Source organism: Mesoplodon densirostris, chromosome 19 (genome assembly GCF_025265405.1).
Source record: "Mesoplodon densirostris isolate mMesDen1 chromosome 19, mMesDen1 primary haplotype, whole genome shotgun sequence".
In the NCBI taxonomy this organism is placed as follows: Eukaryota; Metazoa; Chordata; class Mammalia; order Artiodactyla; family Ziphiidae; genus Mesoplodon; species Mesoplodon densirostris.
The window spans coordinates 2,541,897-2,557,462 of record NC_082679.1 but is presented as its reverse complement, the minus strand read 5'-3'; the positions used below and the strand labels follow the sequence as shown (position 1 = coordinate 2,557,462).

At 44.5% G+C, this 15,566-nt stretch overlaps 2 protein-coding genes across 15 annotated transcripts in view; both read right to left on the bottom strand.

Moving 5' to 3' along the window:
• Positions 1-10,196, bottom strand: part of ZNF71 (zinc finger protein 71) — a 28,597-nt gene extending 18,401 nt beyond the window's left edge. For 2 of the 7 annotated variants that reach the window (XM_060084337.1, XM_060084340.1), the window contains exons 1-2: positions 2,153-2,208; positions 975-1,118 (exon numbers count right to left, since the gene is read on the bottom strand). Coding sequence is in view for 1 of the 7 variants with exons in the window: in XM_060084335.1 (XP_059940318.1) it covers positions 3,819-3,848 (30 nt within the window). In the remaining 6 variants the exon portion in view is untranslated. Of the gene's footprint in view, positions 1-974; positions 1,465-1,742; positions 1,795-2,152; positions 2,209-3,818; positions 3,925-10,101 lie in introns of those variants that run through there. The other 5 variants (XM_060084335.1, XM_060084339.1, XM_060084336.1 and 2 more) reach the window with 5 other exon arrangements.
• Positions 10,197-12,429: 2,233 nt separating this feature from the next.
• ZNF470 (zinc finger protein 470) overlaps positions 12,430-15,566 on the bottom strand; it is a 36,577-nt gene continuing 33,440 nt past the window's right edge. For 7 of the 8 annotated variants that reach the window (XM_060084315.1, XM_060084314.1, XM_060084318.1 and 4 more), the window contains one exon: positions 12,430-15,132. In XM_060084315.1, coding sequence (XP_059940298.1) covers positions 13,259-15,132 — 1,874 coding nt within the window. In that variant the 3' untranslated portion in view covers positions 12,430-13,258. The remainder of the gene's footprint in view (positions 15,133-15,566) is intronic. The other variant, XM_060084321.1, reaches the window with a different exon arrangement.

Below are 15,566 nucleotides of genomic sequence, written 5' to 3'. Positions count from 1 at the left end.
GTGTGAAATATCAGGTCTCCTTAGCAAACAGGAGTGGGTTCTGCATCTGCTGACATATATATTGGTGATGTCATAATCAGAAAAGCAAGTTACTTGGTTTTATACCTAACTTTAACCCTTCTGTATAAAAATGAACCAGCACATGTGGGTGTTTCTGAGCCTGGGAAAGGCCTGGGGAAGGCCATGGAATAATGGACACCAGATGGTGCCTCGAGGCGTTGGAGGGGGAATGGGAAGGGGGAGTTATTCATTTTTTTTCTTATATTCCTTTGATTGTTTCCCTGGGTGAGTGACTTCATATTAATGTCATAATTTTTTAAACAGAATTTAACTTTTTAAAGAGTATTCTTTCTGGACTGGCAATCTCCATCTGACTCCCATCCCTACACTGTGAGGTCAACAACACTGGCTTTGGCCGGATGTGGACATGACCAGAGCCGACTTACCCAGGAGGCACAGCGAGCCCAAGGCCCCTGATACCTGTAGGGGCCCATGAGAATGTCTTAATTTAAGATCATTAAAAAAAAAAAAAAAGTGACTCGAATCCAGCCTGGATTATATTTGTCTTCATATCAATGTGATCACTAACTGTAATTTTTTTTCTTTCATGAAAAAAGGAGCCCATGAAGGCACAGGGGCCCTGGAAGTGACATGCTCTGGGCTGGTGACTGTTGGACCCATGTGGCCTGAGACCTATGTGGCTACAAAGCTGGGGGCTACTTCCCTCCTCTCCTTCCTTGAGGCTTCTGGCATTTCCTTCCTTCCATTGTTTCTAAGGGTAAGATTCCCATGGGGGGAAAAATCCTGCAACTGTGTGTCAGATGAGCTGATAGGAAGAAAGGATTTCCCATTTGTCTGGTGGTTAAGTGTGCGGTCTCTGGAACCCAGATGCCTGGGTATAGAGTTGGGTCATTCACTTAAGTCTCTGAGCCTCGGTTTCTCCATGTATAAAATGGGGATGATGAGGTCCCTACCTTGGAGTTACTGGGAGGCTTATAAATGAAGTAGTCCCAGCAAAGTGCCCAGAACAGCACTTTGAGGGCCTAATACACATCCTCTGAACAAATCAACGCCGGTCGGGAGTGGGTAGGGGACTCTGACCCTCCTTTAAGAAGGTCCTGTGGAAGGCAAGAGAAGAAGCCTTAGCCCCACATCCTGTCACCCACACACTTCCTGCCACCCCCAACCCTCCAGAGCCTTCTATGAGCCGGACAAGGCTCTGAGGGGCAGGAAGGAGCTGGCGAATCTGGGGGCCCCAGGCCAGGAGACCTGCAGGACAAGAAGGGAGGTAGCTCTGCTAGGCCTCCCTGTCCAAGCGTTCACAGTCTTTCACACATGCTTTTAGGAGGGTCGCACCCAGATGCACTCGCATACAAACACCCAGAAAGGCCCAAAGACAGAGACACACAGGTGAACACACACACACAGAGAGGTAGAGACACTGACGGGGCGGACTTCGGGAGAGACACACCCCATGCTCACAGACACACTCACACCCAGGGACACAGCTACAGAGTGAAAGACGAGACCCAGGTGGACACCTGGATGACACCCTCACACAGAGACACCGTGGGCAGAAATAAAGGCAGACACACACACAACCAAGGATGTGGACATGGCGGTCACCCAGAGATACATGCCCCCACCCCAACAGGGAAGGCAAAGACTAGACATAGAAGACACCCACAGAGACCAAGACCGGTAGGCGCACGAGCGCGTGCGCGCCCCCGCCCCCGACTTACACTGATGCACACACACACAGATTCGCCTCCTTCCCCATCGCATCACATTAAGTCAGTACCGGCCTCCTCCCTCCACTCCTCTCCCCAGCACTCTCTCTGAGCCGGCACTCCCCTCACCTGGGCCCTCACACCTCCCTTCAGGGCCCACCTTCCCCTCAGTCCACACGGCCTCTCCCGGTGCGCACACCCTCCCCTCCTCCCTCACGCCCCTCGCCTAGGCCCGCACACCCTCTCCCTTCAGTCCTCACACCTTCCCCTCAGTCCGTACACCCTCTTGCTGCCCGCACACCCTCCCCTCAGCCCTCAGGCCCCTTGCCTGTGACCTCACGACCCCTCTCCTCAGTCAACATGCCCCCTCCCGAGCCTCGCCCTGCCCTGCCCCGCCCCGCCCTGCCCGTGGCCGTACTCACCAGCGCGGGTCGGTCTGTACAATGACGGCGCCCTACGCCCTCCAGGCCGCACTGCGCCTGCGCAGACGGGCGGACTACACTTCCCAGAAGCCCGCGCGCCTCCGCCTCCGCTCAGGCCTTCCCGCCCGCGGAACCGAATGGAGCCGAGCGGACCCGAACCTACCCGAGACCCGACCGCGCCCCTCCAGCTCCCAGAGGCCCCCGCGGCACCGGAACCGCGGCCTCAGGGGATGGGGGTGCGCGGGGGGTGGGTATTGAGGGATGGGAGGGGAGGAGGAAGAGTGGGGGGGAGGAGGAAGAGTGGAGGGAGAGAGGAGATGGGGGGAAAGGGGAGGGGGAGAAGAGAGAGATGGGCGAGAGGTAGGAGGGGTGGGGGATTGCTTAGGGAGGAAGGTGGGGGAGGTAGGAGGGAGAATTCCAGCAAGGGCGGGGGCATGGGTGGAGGTGGAGAAGGGAGGCTGTAGCCCACCTTCTGCAGACTTCTGGGCTGGACTGAGGGAGGATCCTGGGCAATTTTGTTGAGCGTGATAATGCTGAATTGTAGAAAATTTGTAAAGCACAGAGATACAAACCAGAAAATAATAAGAAAAAAAAGTATTCACTCTTCTTGAGTTTCCTACGTGCCAGCTCCTGTTTGGGGCGTTTTATGACTTAGGAACGTATCTAATCCTCACAACCATGCTACTTTCCAGATGAGGACAGTGGTGCAGACAAAAGAGGTGGCACAAGAGGACAGTGGGGGAGCTGGGGTAGGAACCAGGGCTCCTGGCTGGGCCTGTTACACCATAAACCACAAAGCCAAGTCCAAAAGCATCTGCTGAATGTCTCAGTGGCCACAGAAATGTAAACAGCAGCTAGACTTTTTTTTTTTCTTTTAATTGCAGTATAGTTGATTTACAATGTTGTGTTAGTTTCAGGTGTACAGCAAAGTGAATCAGTTATACCTATATCCACTCTTCATTTGGATTCTTTTCCCATACAGGTTATTACAGAGTACTGAGTAGAGTTCCCTGTGCTCTACAGTAGGTCCTTGCTAGTTATATATTATATATATAGTAGTGAAACAGAGGCTAGTCTTAAGGGGTGATTAATAACTTTAAATACTTTATTTGAGACAAATGTAGGTTCACCTGCAGTTGTAAAAAATACAGAAACCACCGAGAGAGATCCAGTGTACCCTTTATCTGGTTCCCCCAAGGGTGAAGTCTTGTGTTACCAAACCAGGTTCATTTGCCCAAGGCACAGCAAAAAGCCAAGGTTTGCAACAAAGAAAAGATTTATTCAGAGGCAGCCAATGAGGAGAGGGGAAAACATCTCAGATCCACCTCCCTGAGGCGAGGGGGGTGAGATAGTTATGGGTTAAAGAAGCAAGGTGATTCTAGGCATAGGAAAAGGTATTGGCAGTAGGGAAAAGGTGAGGTAATCTGTGTTCTGTGGGTTACATGCTTCCTCATGGGATGCATGTCCCAAAATGGAGGTGCTTATTATGATGTGAGGGAGGAGTTTTTGGCCCTCTGATGTCAAAAGTTTGTTCACCAGACACATCAGGCCTTTGTAAAGGCCCAGGTGTAGGGTCAGTGGTCCCAACCAGTCTTAACTGGCTTGAGCTTGAACTGGACACAGCTCAGTCCAAGTTCCTGGAAAACGACTTGGGCAAATGTCTTACCGTACAGGCTAGGTGTGGCTTGGAGCACATGCAAATCTTCTGAAGCAAAAATTAAAGTGAGCTTGATCAGTGAAGCCTGGTTACAAGTGGAGGTGGTTTTAACGAGCTGTAAGACAAGGTCAAGAATTTCTGTTAGGGGCTTCCCTGGTGGCACAGTGGTTGAGAATCCGCCTGCCAGTGCAGGGGACACGGGTTTGATACCTGGCCCGGGAAGATCCCACATGCCGCGGAGCAACAAGCCTGTGCGCTACAGCTACTGAGCCTCTACTCTAGAGCCCGTGAGCCACAACTACTGAGCCCATGTGCCATACCTACTGAAGCCCACGCGCCTAGAGCCCGTGCTCCGCAACAAGAGAAGCCACGGCAATGAGAAGCCCGCGCGCCGTAACTAGATAAAGCCCATGCGCAGCAACGAAGACACAACGCAGCCAAAAATAAATAAAATAAATTTATTTTAAAAAAGAATTTCTGTTAGTCACCAGTTTCTGTTAACCCTATAGGGCACGGTTTCACTTGCAAAGTCACAAATAGGATACAGACATGAATATTGTCAAGATACAAAACGTTTCCGTCACCACTAGGATCCCTCAGGTTGCCCTTTCATAGCCACACCCACTTTCCTCCATACCCCATCCTTCCTTAACCCTTGACTATCGCTAATTTTTTCTCCATAATTTTGTCATTTCAAAAATGTTATATCAATAGGCATTTTTTTTCATTCAGCGTAATTCTCTGGAGATTTATCCAAGTTGTTATTTGTATCAATAGTTCATTACTTTACTACTGAGTGGTAATCCATGGTAGGGATTTACCACAGTTTGGCTACCACATCTGGGATGTTTCCAGTTTGGGGCTATTCCAGTCACAATTTTCTTTTCATTTCGGTAGAAACACTTAACATAAGATCTACCCTCATAACAAAAATTTAAGTGTACAATACAGTATTGTTAACTAGAGGCACGATGTACAAACACTAGAACTTAATCACCTTGCCTAAATGAAACTTTATACCTGTTGACCAGTAACTCCCCATTTCCCCTTCCCTCAAGACCCTGGCAACCACCATTCTACTCTCTTCCTTGTGTTTGACTGTTTTAGATACCTCATATAAACGCAGTATTTGTCCTTCTGCATCTGGCTTATCTCAGCACAATGTCCTCAAGCTTCACCCACGTTGTGGCATGTGGCAGAATTTCCTTCTTTTTTAAGGTTAAAGGATATTACATTTTATGTGTATACCACATTTTCTTTATCCGTTGACTCACTGATGGACATTTAGGTTGCTTCCACATCTCAGCTATTGTGAATAATGCTGCAGTGAACAATGGAGTGCAAATCATCTGAGATCCTGACTTTCGAGTACCCAGAAGCGAGAAGCGAGATCATTAGGTATTTCTAATTTTTTTTGGAGGAAACTCCATACTGTTTTCCATAGTGGCTGCACCATTTTACATTCCCATCAGCAGGGTACAAAAGTTCTGATTTCCCCACATCCTCTTCAATTTTTTTTAAAAAATAATATTCATTCTAATAGGTGTGTGGTGATATCTCAGTGTGGTTTAGATTTGCATCTCCCTGATGATTAGTGATGCTCTTTACCTTTTCATGTACCTGCTGGCCATTTGTATGTCTTTTTGGAGAAATGTCTATTCTATTCAAGGCTTTTGCCCATTTTAAATTATTTTATCTTTTGCTATTGAGTTGCAGGGGTTCCTTACATATTTTGGATATTAACTCCTTATCAGATATTTGGTTTGCAAATATTTTATCCCATTTCATAGGTTGCCCTTCTACTATTAATTGTTCCTTATTACAGGGTTTCGTGTGAACCTAAATCTTCATTTCTCTAGGATAAATGCCCAGGAGTGCATTTCTAGGTCATATGGTATTTGCATTTTTAGTTTAAGTTTTGTTTTTTTTTTTTTGCCGTACGCGGGCCTCTCACTGTTGTGGCCTCTCCCGTTGTGGAGCACAGGCTCCGGACGCGCAGGCTCAGCGGCCATGGCTCACGGGCCCAGCCGCTCTGCGGCACGTGGGATCTTCCTGGACCGGGGCACGAACCCGTGTCCCCTGCATCGGCAGGCGGACTCTCAACCACTGCGCCACCAGGGAAGCCCCTAGTTTTTTTTTTTTAAACAAACTGCCAAACTGTTTTTCAGAGTGGCCGTACCATTTATATTCCTACCAGCAATTTATGAGATATCCAGTTTCTCCAAATCCTTGCCGATACTGGATGTTGCCATTATACATATACATATTTTACTTTAGCCATTCTGATAAGCGTGTAGTGATATCTCATTATGGGTTCCTTGTTTTGTTTTGTTTTTGTTTTTACTAATGACTTTACTTTTTAGAACAGTTTTAGGTTTACAGAAAAATTGAGCAGACAGTACAGAGTTCTCATACACCCACCTCCCTGCACCCAATTTCCCCTATTAGTAAACGCTTGCATTTAACGTGGAACATTTGTTACAATTAATGAACTGATATTGATACATTATTACTAACAAAACCCCACAGTTTACATTAAGGTTGCTCTTTGTGTTGTACACTTCTGTGGCTTTTGGCAAATGCATAATAATATGTATTCACCATTACAGTAGCATATATTTCAGTGCCCTAAAAATGTCCTGTGCTGCAACTGTTTGTCCTCCTCCATCTTCATGAACCGGTATTTTTTCAGTTTTGTCTTTTCCAGAATGTCACAGAGTTGGAATCAGACAATATATAGCCTTTTTCAGAATGGCTTCTTTCACTTAGCATTTAATATGAACTTAAAGTTCTCCATTTTTTTAGCTCATTTCTTTTTTAAAAAAATTAATTTTTTAAAAATTTTTATTTTTGGCTGCATTGGGTCTTCGTTGCTACATGCAGGTTTTCTCTAGTTGCAGTGAGCAGGGGCTACTCTTCTTTGCAGTGCGTGGGCCTCTCATTGTGGTGGCTTCTCTTGTTGTGGAGCATGGGCTCTAGGCGCACAGGCTTCAGTAGTTGTGGCATGTGGGCTTCAGTAGTTGTGGCTCACGGGCTCTAGAGCAGAGGCTCGGTAGTTGTGGCGCATGGGCTTAGTTTAGATGCTCTGCGGCATGTGGGATCTTCTGGGACCAGGGCTCGAACCCGTGTCCGCTGCATTGGCAGGCGGATTCTTAACCACTGCACCACCAAGGAAGCCCCTGGCTCAATTCTTTTTATCACTAAATAACAATCTACTGGTTGTGCCACAGTATATTTATCCATTCGCCCACTGAAGGACATCTCGGCCGCTTTCATAAAACTGCTGTAAGCACCCACATGCAGCTTTCTGTGTGGACATGTTTTCAATTCATTTGAGCTAATACGTAGAAGTATGGTTGCTGGACAGTGTTTAGCCTTGTAAGAAGCTGCCAAACTGTCTCCCAAAGAGCCTTGGTCTCCAGATCCTTGTTCTTCTTGTTAGACTTGAGGCGACATTTTCAGGATATCTAAATTTTAGTTCCCCAAAGAAGGAAATACTCAACAGATTTTTAAAAAAAAGGTTTCAATGGGTAAGTTTACGTAATTGATTGATTTTTATGGACCCCCCCAAAAGCCCTACATCTGTATTATGCATTTTCAAAACAAGATGTACTTTCTAAATTATTCCGACTCTTTGATGTTCACATTCGTTTTAAGCCACTTATGCCTACTTAACTTGTCGAGTCACATCTTCTTCCTTTTGATCACCTTCCCTTTAAAATTATTCAGAATTATTTTATTTTTTTTTCGGTATGCGGGCCTCTCACTGTTGTGGCCTCCCCCGTTGCGGAGCACAGGCTCCGGACGCGCAGGCTCCGGACGCGCAGGCTCAGCGGCCATGGCTCACGGGCCCAGCCGCTCCGCGGCATATGGGATCCTCCCAGACCGGGGCGCGAACCCGTATCCCCTGCTTCGGCAGGCGGACTCTCAACCACTGCGCCACCAGGGAGGCCCAAAATTATTCAGAATTTGATTAGAGTCTCTCACTTCCTCTGAAAACACTGTATCTTAAAATGACAACAGTGGTATTAGAATCTCAGGAATACTGGCTAGAAGAAATCCTCAGTGGTGCTAGTCCCAATTTGAGTTACTCTGGATCGTCTGTAAATCAGACTGTCTCCTTTTGGGAACCATATTCAAAATGTTTAGTAACAACTGTGGCCCCCAGGTGACCACTCACTGGCCTTATGAGGAATGTTCCAGAATGATACATGAGGTACATGCACTCTGAGTTCTAGGCTCCTTGGATACAAGCAGCACAAACACTTCCTGTGAAGGCCATATCTGGAGTGAGCAGTGGGAATTTTTCCTGCTGTAATCTAGAAATGTTGATTCCCTCAACTTACCATGTGGCTCCTTGTCATCTCCAGACCAACTTCCTATAAAGGTCAAGGTCAGTTCTTCTGGGGCTAAATTGCCAGAAACTTTTCTCAATTGTCACTGTAACTTCTCTCTAGTACCTCTGATGTCTCTCCCTCTTCTTATAAGGTTACCAGTTCTATCAGGTTAGGGCCCCACCCTTATCACTTCATTTAACTGTAATTCCCTCCCCCAAAGCCGTCTCTCTCCATATACAGTCACATTGGGGGTTAGGGCTTCAATATGTGAATTTGGGGGTGGGAGGGATACAATTCAGAACTTACAACCACTCTACAACAAAATACAGAATTTAACCAGCATCCCACCTTAGCAACCCATAAAAGGAGTCTCTCAATTTGGCTTTAAGCAATCTTGTTTGGTTTTTTTTTTTTTATGCGTTACGTGGGCCTCTCACTGTTGTGGCCTCTCCCGCTGCGGAGCACAGGCTCCGGACACGCAGGCTCAGTGGCCATGGCTCACGGGCCCAGCCGCTCCGCGGCATGTGGGATCTTCCTGGACCGGGGCACAAACCCGTGTCCCCTGCATTGGCAGGCGGACTCTCAACCACTGCGCCACCAGGGAAGCCCCAGTTTTAAGCAATCTTAACCCTATGACTTCAAACAGTGTAAGACATCTTTCAACAATATCATACAAAGACCCTTAGTTGCTAGTAGTTCAGAAAGTTCAAGATTTGAGTTTTAAATTACCCAAAACAGTTAGCTACCGGCATCACAGACACTCTTTGGACTTGGCATTCCTCTTCCTCTTGAAACTGTCATTATTCAGGACTCTAGACCTCTATACACCTCAGGCGACTACAACTAATAATAATTCACTTGCGTGTTTGCCCAGTGCACACCACGAGTTGTTACTTTCCTAGGCTAGGAAAGAAACAGGAGTCTCACTTGCCCCATCTCACCCAAACGCCAATCCCTAACACCTCCAATATTCCAAAGATTCTATTGCCTATTACATAATCTTCATACCAAACTCTGACTTGGTTAAGTTTCTTTAACTGCAAGCAAACAAGCAGAAAATGAAGTATTGAGAGGATGGTAAGTCGTTTAAGGAATCGCAGCCTTGGAAAGCACAAAAACTAGGGTGGCTCCAAAGATCACAACCACAAGGGCACCAGCATCATCCCTTTAGGGAACAGATCCTTCTCCCTTTCAAGCTCCAGAGAGAATCTGATTGACTAGGTCCCTCAGAACTGTAAGACAGGGTATGGCCAGTTACTCAAAGGAAAAGAGAGAGTGTAGTCAAAAGAAGGAGGCAAGGACTTCTCTGGTGGCACAGTGGTTAAGAATCCGCCTGCCAATGCAGGGGACATGGGTTCGAGCCCTGGTCCGGGAAGATCCCGCATGCCGTGGAGCAACTAAGCCCGTGCGCCACAACTACTGAGCCTGCGCTCTAGAGCTTATGAGACACAACTACTGAGCTTGCATGCTACAACTACTGAAGCTCACGCACCGAGAGCCCATGCTCTGCAACGAGAAGCCACTGCAATGAGAAGCCCGCACACCACAATGAGTTGCCCCCGCTCACCGCAACTAGAGAAAGCCCAAGCGCGCAACTAAGACCCAACGCAGCCAGAAATAAATAAAATTAAAAAAAAAAAAAAAAAGAAGAAGAAGAAGAAAAAAAAAGAAGGCGGCAAGGAAATCTGGGCAGAGGAAAACAGAAAAACAAGGATTTTTGGTTTTATTTTTGATATTATGATTATGAATTTATACTAGAATACAGGTCTGAAAAAATTCTTTTCATTTAATATAGCACAACTATCTTTTATGGCTATATACACATTTATAGTTTTTCAACAGCCGCGTATAATTCTATTGAAAGAATACAACGTAATTAACTTACCCATCTGCCCATTACCCTAAGTTACTAAGAGTTTATCATTAAAAATGCTTCTCATTATACATTTACCTACCTGTGTTGTACACTTTGGTTTCTGAGGAATATTGATTCGAATGGTCTATACATACAGCAATTTATATAACAAACAATGGAACTGTCTTGTTCTTCACACATTCACCAAAACTGGATATTATCACTCTTCTGTGACTTAAAATCAATCTATTGGGGGAAAAAGTCAATATATCATCACTTTATTTTGCACTGCCTTGATTACTAAAGATAGTAATTTTCCTTAGCTGTTTTTATTTCATCTTCTTTAAAGAGGCTGTTAGCTCTGTCCATGTTTCTGAGTTGCAGATGTTACTATTACTGATTTGTAAGAGTGCTTTAAATATCAGGGATTATTGCCCTTTGTCATATTCGTTGCAGACATTTTCTTTCAGTCTCTCATTTATGTTAACTTTGATGTTTTCCACACAGAAGTGTTACTCAGTTTAATGTCAGCTCCTGGGTTATGTGTAATACTTAAGAAGGTCTGCCTCAAGCCAAGGTTATAGAAATATTCTAAATTTTTCTTGTACTTTAATATTGTACCTTTAGATCTCTAATCTGTCAGAACTTCATCAGTGTGCAAAGTATAGATCTACGTCTTTCCAGAGAGCTAACTGTCCCAAGGCCACCTGATCAATCCGTCTTTGCCCCACTGAAATGAAAAATCCTTTTCATCATATATAAGGGCAGTCAAAACCCCCTACATACTCTGGATAAGATCATCCATCTCCTAGCTTTGATGCCGAAGTAAAGAGGAAGCCCCAAAGCTCCATTTTCCAGTGTCCTCTGGATAAGAGCTCCCATCACATGGCCACAGACAGCAACCAAGAGGAAACCCAAGAGCTCTGGGTACTCCAGGTACCTGTTCAGGTGTAGGAGGTGCTCCAGGTTAAGTATTCTCCTCTAGTGTAAGAGTATCTACTAAAGGGCAGGGGATCTTGTTTTGGGTGATGAAAATGTTCTAAAATTAACTGTGGTGATGGTTGCACAACTCTGAACATACTAAAGTCATTCAATCATATACCTTTTTTTTTTTTTTTTGGCTGCGCCACACGGCTTGCAGGATCTTAGTTCCCCGACCAGGGACTGAACCCAGGCCATGGCAATGAAAGTGCCGAGTCCTAACCACTGGACCACCAGGGAATTCCCTGAATCATATACTTTATGTGGGCAAACTGTATGGTACGTGAAGTATCTCAATAAGACCATTACCAAAACAAAACAAAACCCAAAACAAAACCCTCCACCAGCCTCTAAAGCACGACTGACAAAGAGTGAACAGAACTCTCGTGAACCTTGTTAAGCCATCAATTCTTCCTTCCTGCAATACTCGGAGCATCATAATTATCTGCTTTGAGACTGTCATGATTATTCTCATCATGCCCTTTGGGGCTGAGTCTTTTCTAGTTCCTCCCTAGTCCCTTGGTTCTAATGCCCATATGTTATGGGGGAGTAAAACACTCCCTCCCAGCTCTCCCTGGCTCCCTCTTTAGATCATTTCTCATCATGTACAAGTAGGTACATGTCACATACTTACTATATAGTATTTCAATTTTTAGTTTGTCTTCTCCCACTAGATCTGTGAAGAAAAACGTTTTTGTACATTTTGTACCTCGCTGTATCCCCAGCACCTAAAACAATGTCTGGAACATTAGTAAATGCTCCATTAATGTTAATTTAGTGATTACTACAGTACTACACTCTTTGCTATATCACAGCACTATCTAGGTGGTCAAAATGAGCTTGTCAAGTTAAAAACACATAGGGACTTTTTTTTGGACTATCAATGAATTTACATATTTAACTTGGGGAGAAATATCATTGCCAGACTGAGTCTGTCTACACAGAGACAAGTCTAGCTTTTCATTTACTCTGTTTTTTTTTTTTTTTTTTTTTTTTTTTTTTTTTGCTGTACGCGGGCCTCTCACTGCTGTGGCCTCTCCCGTTGCGGAGCACAGGCTCCGGACACACAGGCTCCGCGGCCATGGCTCGCGGGCCCAGCCGCTCCACGGCATGTGGGATCTTCCGGGATCGGGGCACGAACCCGTGTCCCCTGCATCGGCAGGCGGACTCTCAACCACTGCGCCACCAGGGAAGCCCTGTTTTTTAATATTTAAAAAATATTTAACTTTTGGGCTTCCCTGGTGGCACAGTGGTTGAGAGTCCACCTCCCGATGCAGGGGACATGGGTTCGTGCCCTGGTCTGGGAAGAGCCCACATGCCGCGGAGTGGCTAGGCTCGTGAGCCATGGCCGCTGAGCCTGAGCTCCGCAACGGGAGAGACCACAACAGTGAGAGGCCCGTGTGCCTCAAAAAAAAAAAAAAAAAAAATTTTAACTTTTAACATCCACATTCATAAGCCAACTGCAATATATATGTTTTCCTGTTTTGGTATTAGTCTTGTCAGTCTCATAGAACAAGATGGGAAGCTTTACTGTATTTATTTTATGCTCCAGAACAATTAAATATCACAGGGCTTGTTTGTGATGCTTTTCCACAGGTGAAAGTGTTGAACTACCTTTTGTAGTTTATTTCATGGCTATTAACCTATTCAAGTTTTCTAGCTTGTTCATTTTAGTTCATTTTTAATACTACCCCGTAGTTAGTCCTACATTCTACCTTTTGTTCTAATTGGCCTATTATCACTTGTAAGTGCCAGGTGAGGTGAGACTCTCATCAACAATGCTAGACGTCATTATATTTATTCATAGAGGGAGGTGCAAGCCACCATGTTACCTCATATATCATACAATCTTTCAATTCTGAATGTGTTCATTTTTCCTACCTACTAGGAGAGTAAAGAGTTCTCCGTCTACTTTAAAATTTGTAGGCTTCTTAGTCTTGACCTACTGGTTCATTACACTTGCAGCTGAACATAACTGTAAGGAAAACTCTACCTTAATGGCATTAATTATAAGCACAGGAAGGTATGCTAAACTCTTTAAATGGATTATCTAACATATTCTTCAAAACAAGTGTTTCAAATGGAAAAGTAACATGAATACAGTTCTTTATTTTTAAAAGATTAAGCTGGCTACAGTGCTAAAAATGCACTTGAGGGAAGCAAGAGGAAAAATGGTTGCAACGCTATGCAGAAATCCAAACGAGATGGTTGCATCTTTGACCATGATAATGGCACGAGTTGGAAAGAAGTGGATAGATAGATTTAGAATATTGAAGCTAGAGGACCTGGTGGTATGCAGGTGAAGAGGAGGGAATAATTGAGGATGACTCTCCGGTATGAATTCGCTGATGGTGAGCAAGGTGTACACTCTGCCTAAAGGCTTTTCCACATTCTTTACATTCATAGGGCCTTTCTCCAGTATGAATTCTCCTATGCAGCGTCAGATGGGCAATCTGGCTGAAGGCTTTGCTGCATTCCTTACACTCATACGGTTTCTCTCCTGTGTGAATTCTCTGATGCAGAGTAAGGGATTTACGATGGCTAAAGGCTTTCCCACAGACGTTACATTCGTAAGGTTTCTCGCCTGTATGACACCTTTGGTGACAGATCAGGGATGTCCTCTGTCTGAATGCCTTCCCACATTCAAGACATGCATATGGTCTTTTGCCAGAGTGGAGCCTCTGATGTTGAACAAGATAGGAGCCATCACTAAAGGCCTTCCCACATTCAATACATTCATAAGGCTTCTCGCCAGTATGAACTCGCTGGTGTTGAATAAGGTGTGCAATTTGACTGAAGGCCTTCCCGCATTCCTTACATTCATATGGTTTCTCTCCAGTGTGTACTTTCTGATGTTGTGCCAGGTGTGCATTCTGGCTGAAGGCTTTGCTGCACTCCTTACATTCGTAAGGTTTCTCCCCAGTATGAATTCTCTGATGATGGGCGAGGTGCGTGCTCTGCCGAAAAGCTTTCCCACATTCCTTACATTCGTAGGGTTTCTCTCCAGTATGAACTCTTTGATGAAGAGTGAGTGAGCCACGATGGCTAAAGGCTTTCTCACAGATATTACATTCATAGGGTTTCTCTCCTGTGTGAATTCTCTGATGGACAGTCAGGGATGAGCCATGGCTAAAAGCCTTCCCACACACATTACATTTGTAAGGTCTCTCTCCAGTATGAATTCTCTTATGCTGAATAAGTCCTATATGATCAGTGAAAGCCTTCCCACAATCAATACAATCAAAGGGTTTCTCTCCAGTGTGACAATACCTCCGATGACGTATAAGAGAAGCGTTCTGCCTGAAAGCTTTCCCACAGTCAATGCATTCATAGGGTCTATTCCCAGAGTGAATCCTTCGATGATGAGCTAGAGATGAACAATCACTAAAAGCTTTCCCACATTCGATACATTCATAGGGTTTCTCTCCAGTATGAACCCTCTGGTGTTGAGCAAGATGTGCAAGCTGGCTGAAGGCTTTATGACACTGCTTACATTGATAAGGTTTCTCTCCAGTATGAACTCTCTGATGTTGAATGAGATGAGCATTCTGGCTGAAGGCTTTCCCACATTCAGTACATTCGAAGGGTTTTTCTCCTGTGTGGATTCTCTGATGTTGAGCAAGGTGGGCACTCTGGCTAAAGGCCTTCCCACATTCAATACATTCATAGGGTTTCTCTCCAGTATGAATTCTTTGATGAAGAGTAAGAGTTGAGATTTTGCTGAAAGTTTTCTCACAGTCATTACATTTCAAAAGTTTCTTTTCTCCATAGACTTGCTTGTGTTTTTTCACAAAGGAATGTGCTTTTAAGCTTTTCTTATGTGTGTCAAAATTATATATTCTCTCTTCGATAGGAAATACCTGTTTTATATAAGATAATGTATTCAGATGAAAAACTGTCCCAGATTTGTTAAAGTGGTCTCCTTTCTCAATAAGGGTACCTATATGACTGATTGTCTCTTGCCCAAAATGTGTCTTCTGACTTACCAGCTCCCTCTCAAACAGGTCTTCACGTTTCCAGTTTTCCCCTAATGTGGAACATTCGAGGTCACAGCTTGTAAGTCTTTCCATTATCATTGCCTGGGACAATTTTTCCTCATAGATGTCCTTGTTTGGAGATAATTCCTTTCTCATCCACACATACTCCAAGTCTGAAAGATATTAAGAAAGCAAACGTCTCCCTTATTGAAAGCCAAAAGAACGGAAACTTCCAAATGAAACCATATGAATCAAAACAGTTGCTGAAGCCCACAAAGGTATATGTTTTTGACAGTTCTTAAAGTTAAGCAGTGTGACCACCCTTGCATTTCTTGAATAAACCCTCCTTGGCTCTGGTATATTATTTCAACATGACTTTTTATTTAAGATATTGCACCAATATTCATAATTGATTTCGTCTGTAATTTCCTTTTTTTGGGTGCTGTTTTGGTAATATTTTGGTATCAAATGTTATGCTGTCTTCATAAACACATTTTTTATAGTTCTCCTTTTTATTCTCTGTCATGGAACACTTTAAACAATGTTGATATTGTTCCTTACAGGCTTTATAGAATTTATTTGTAAAACTATTTGGGGTTGTGGCTTA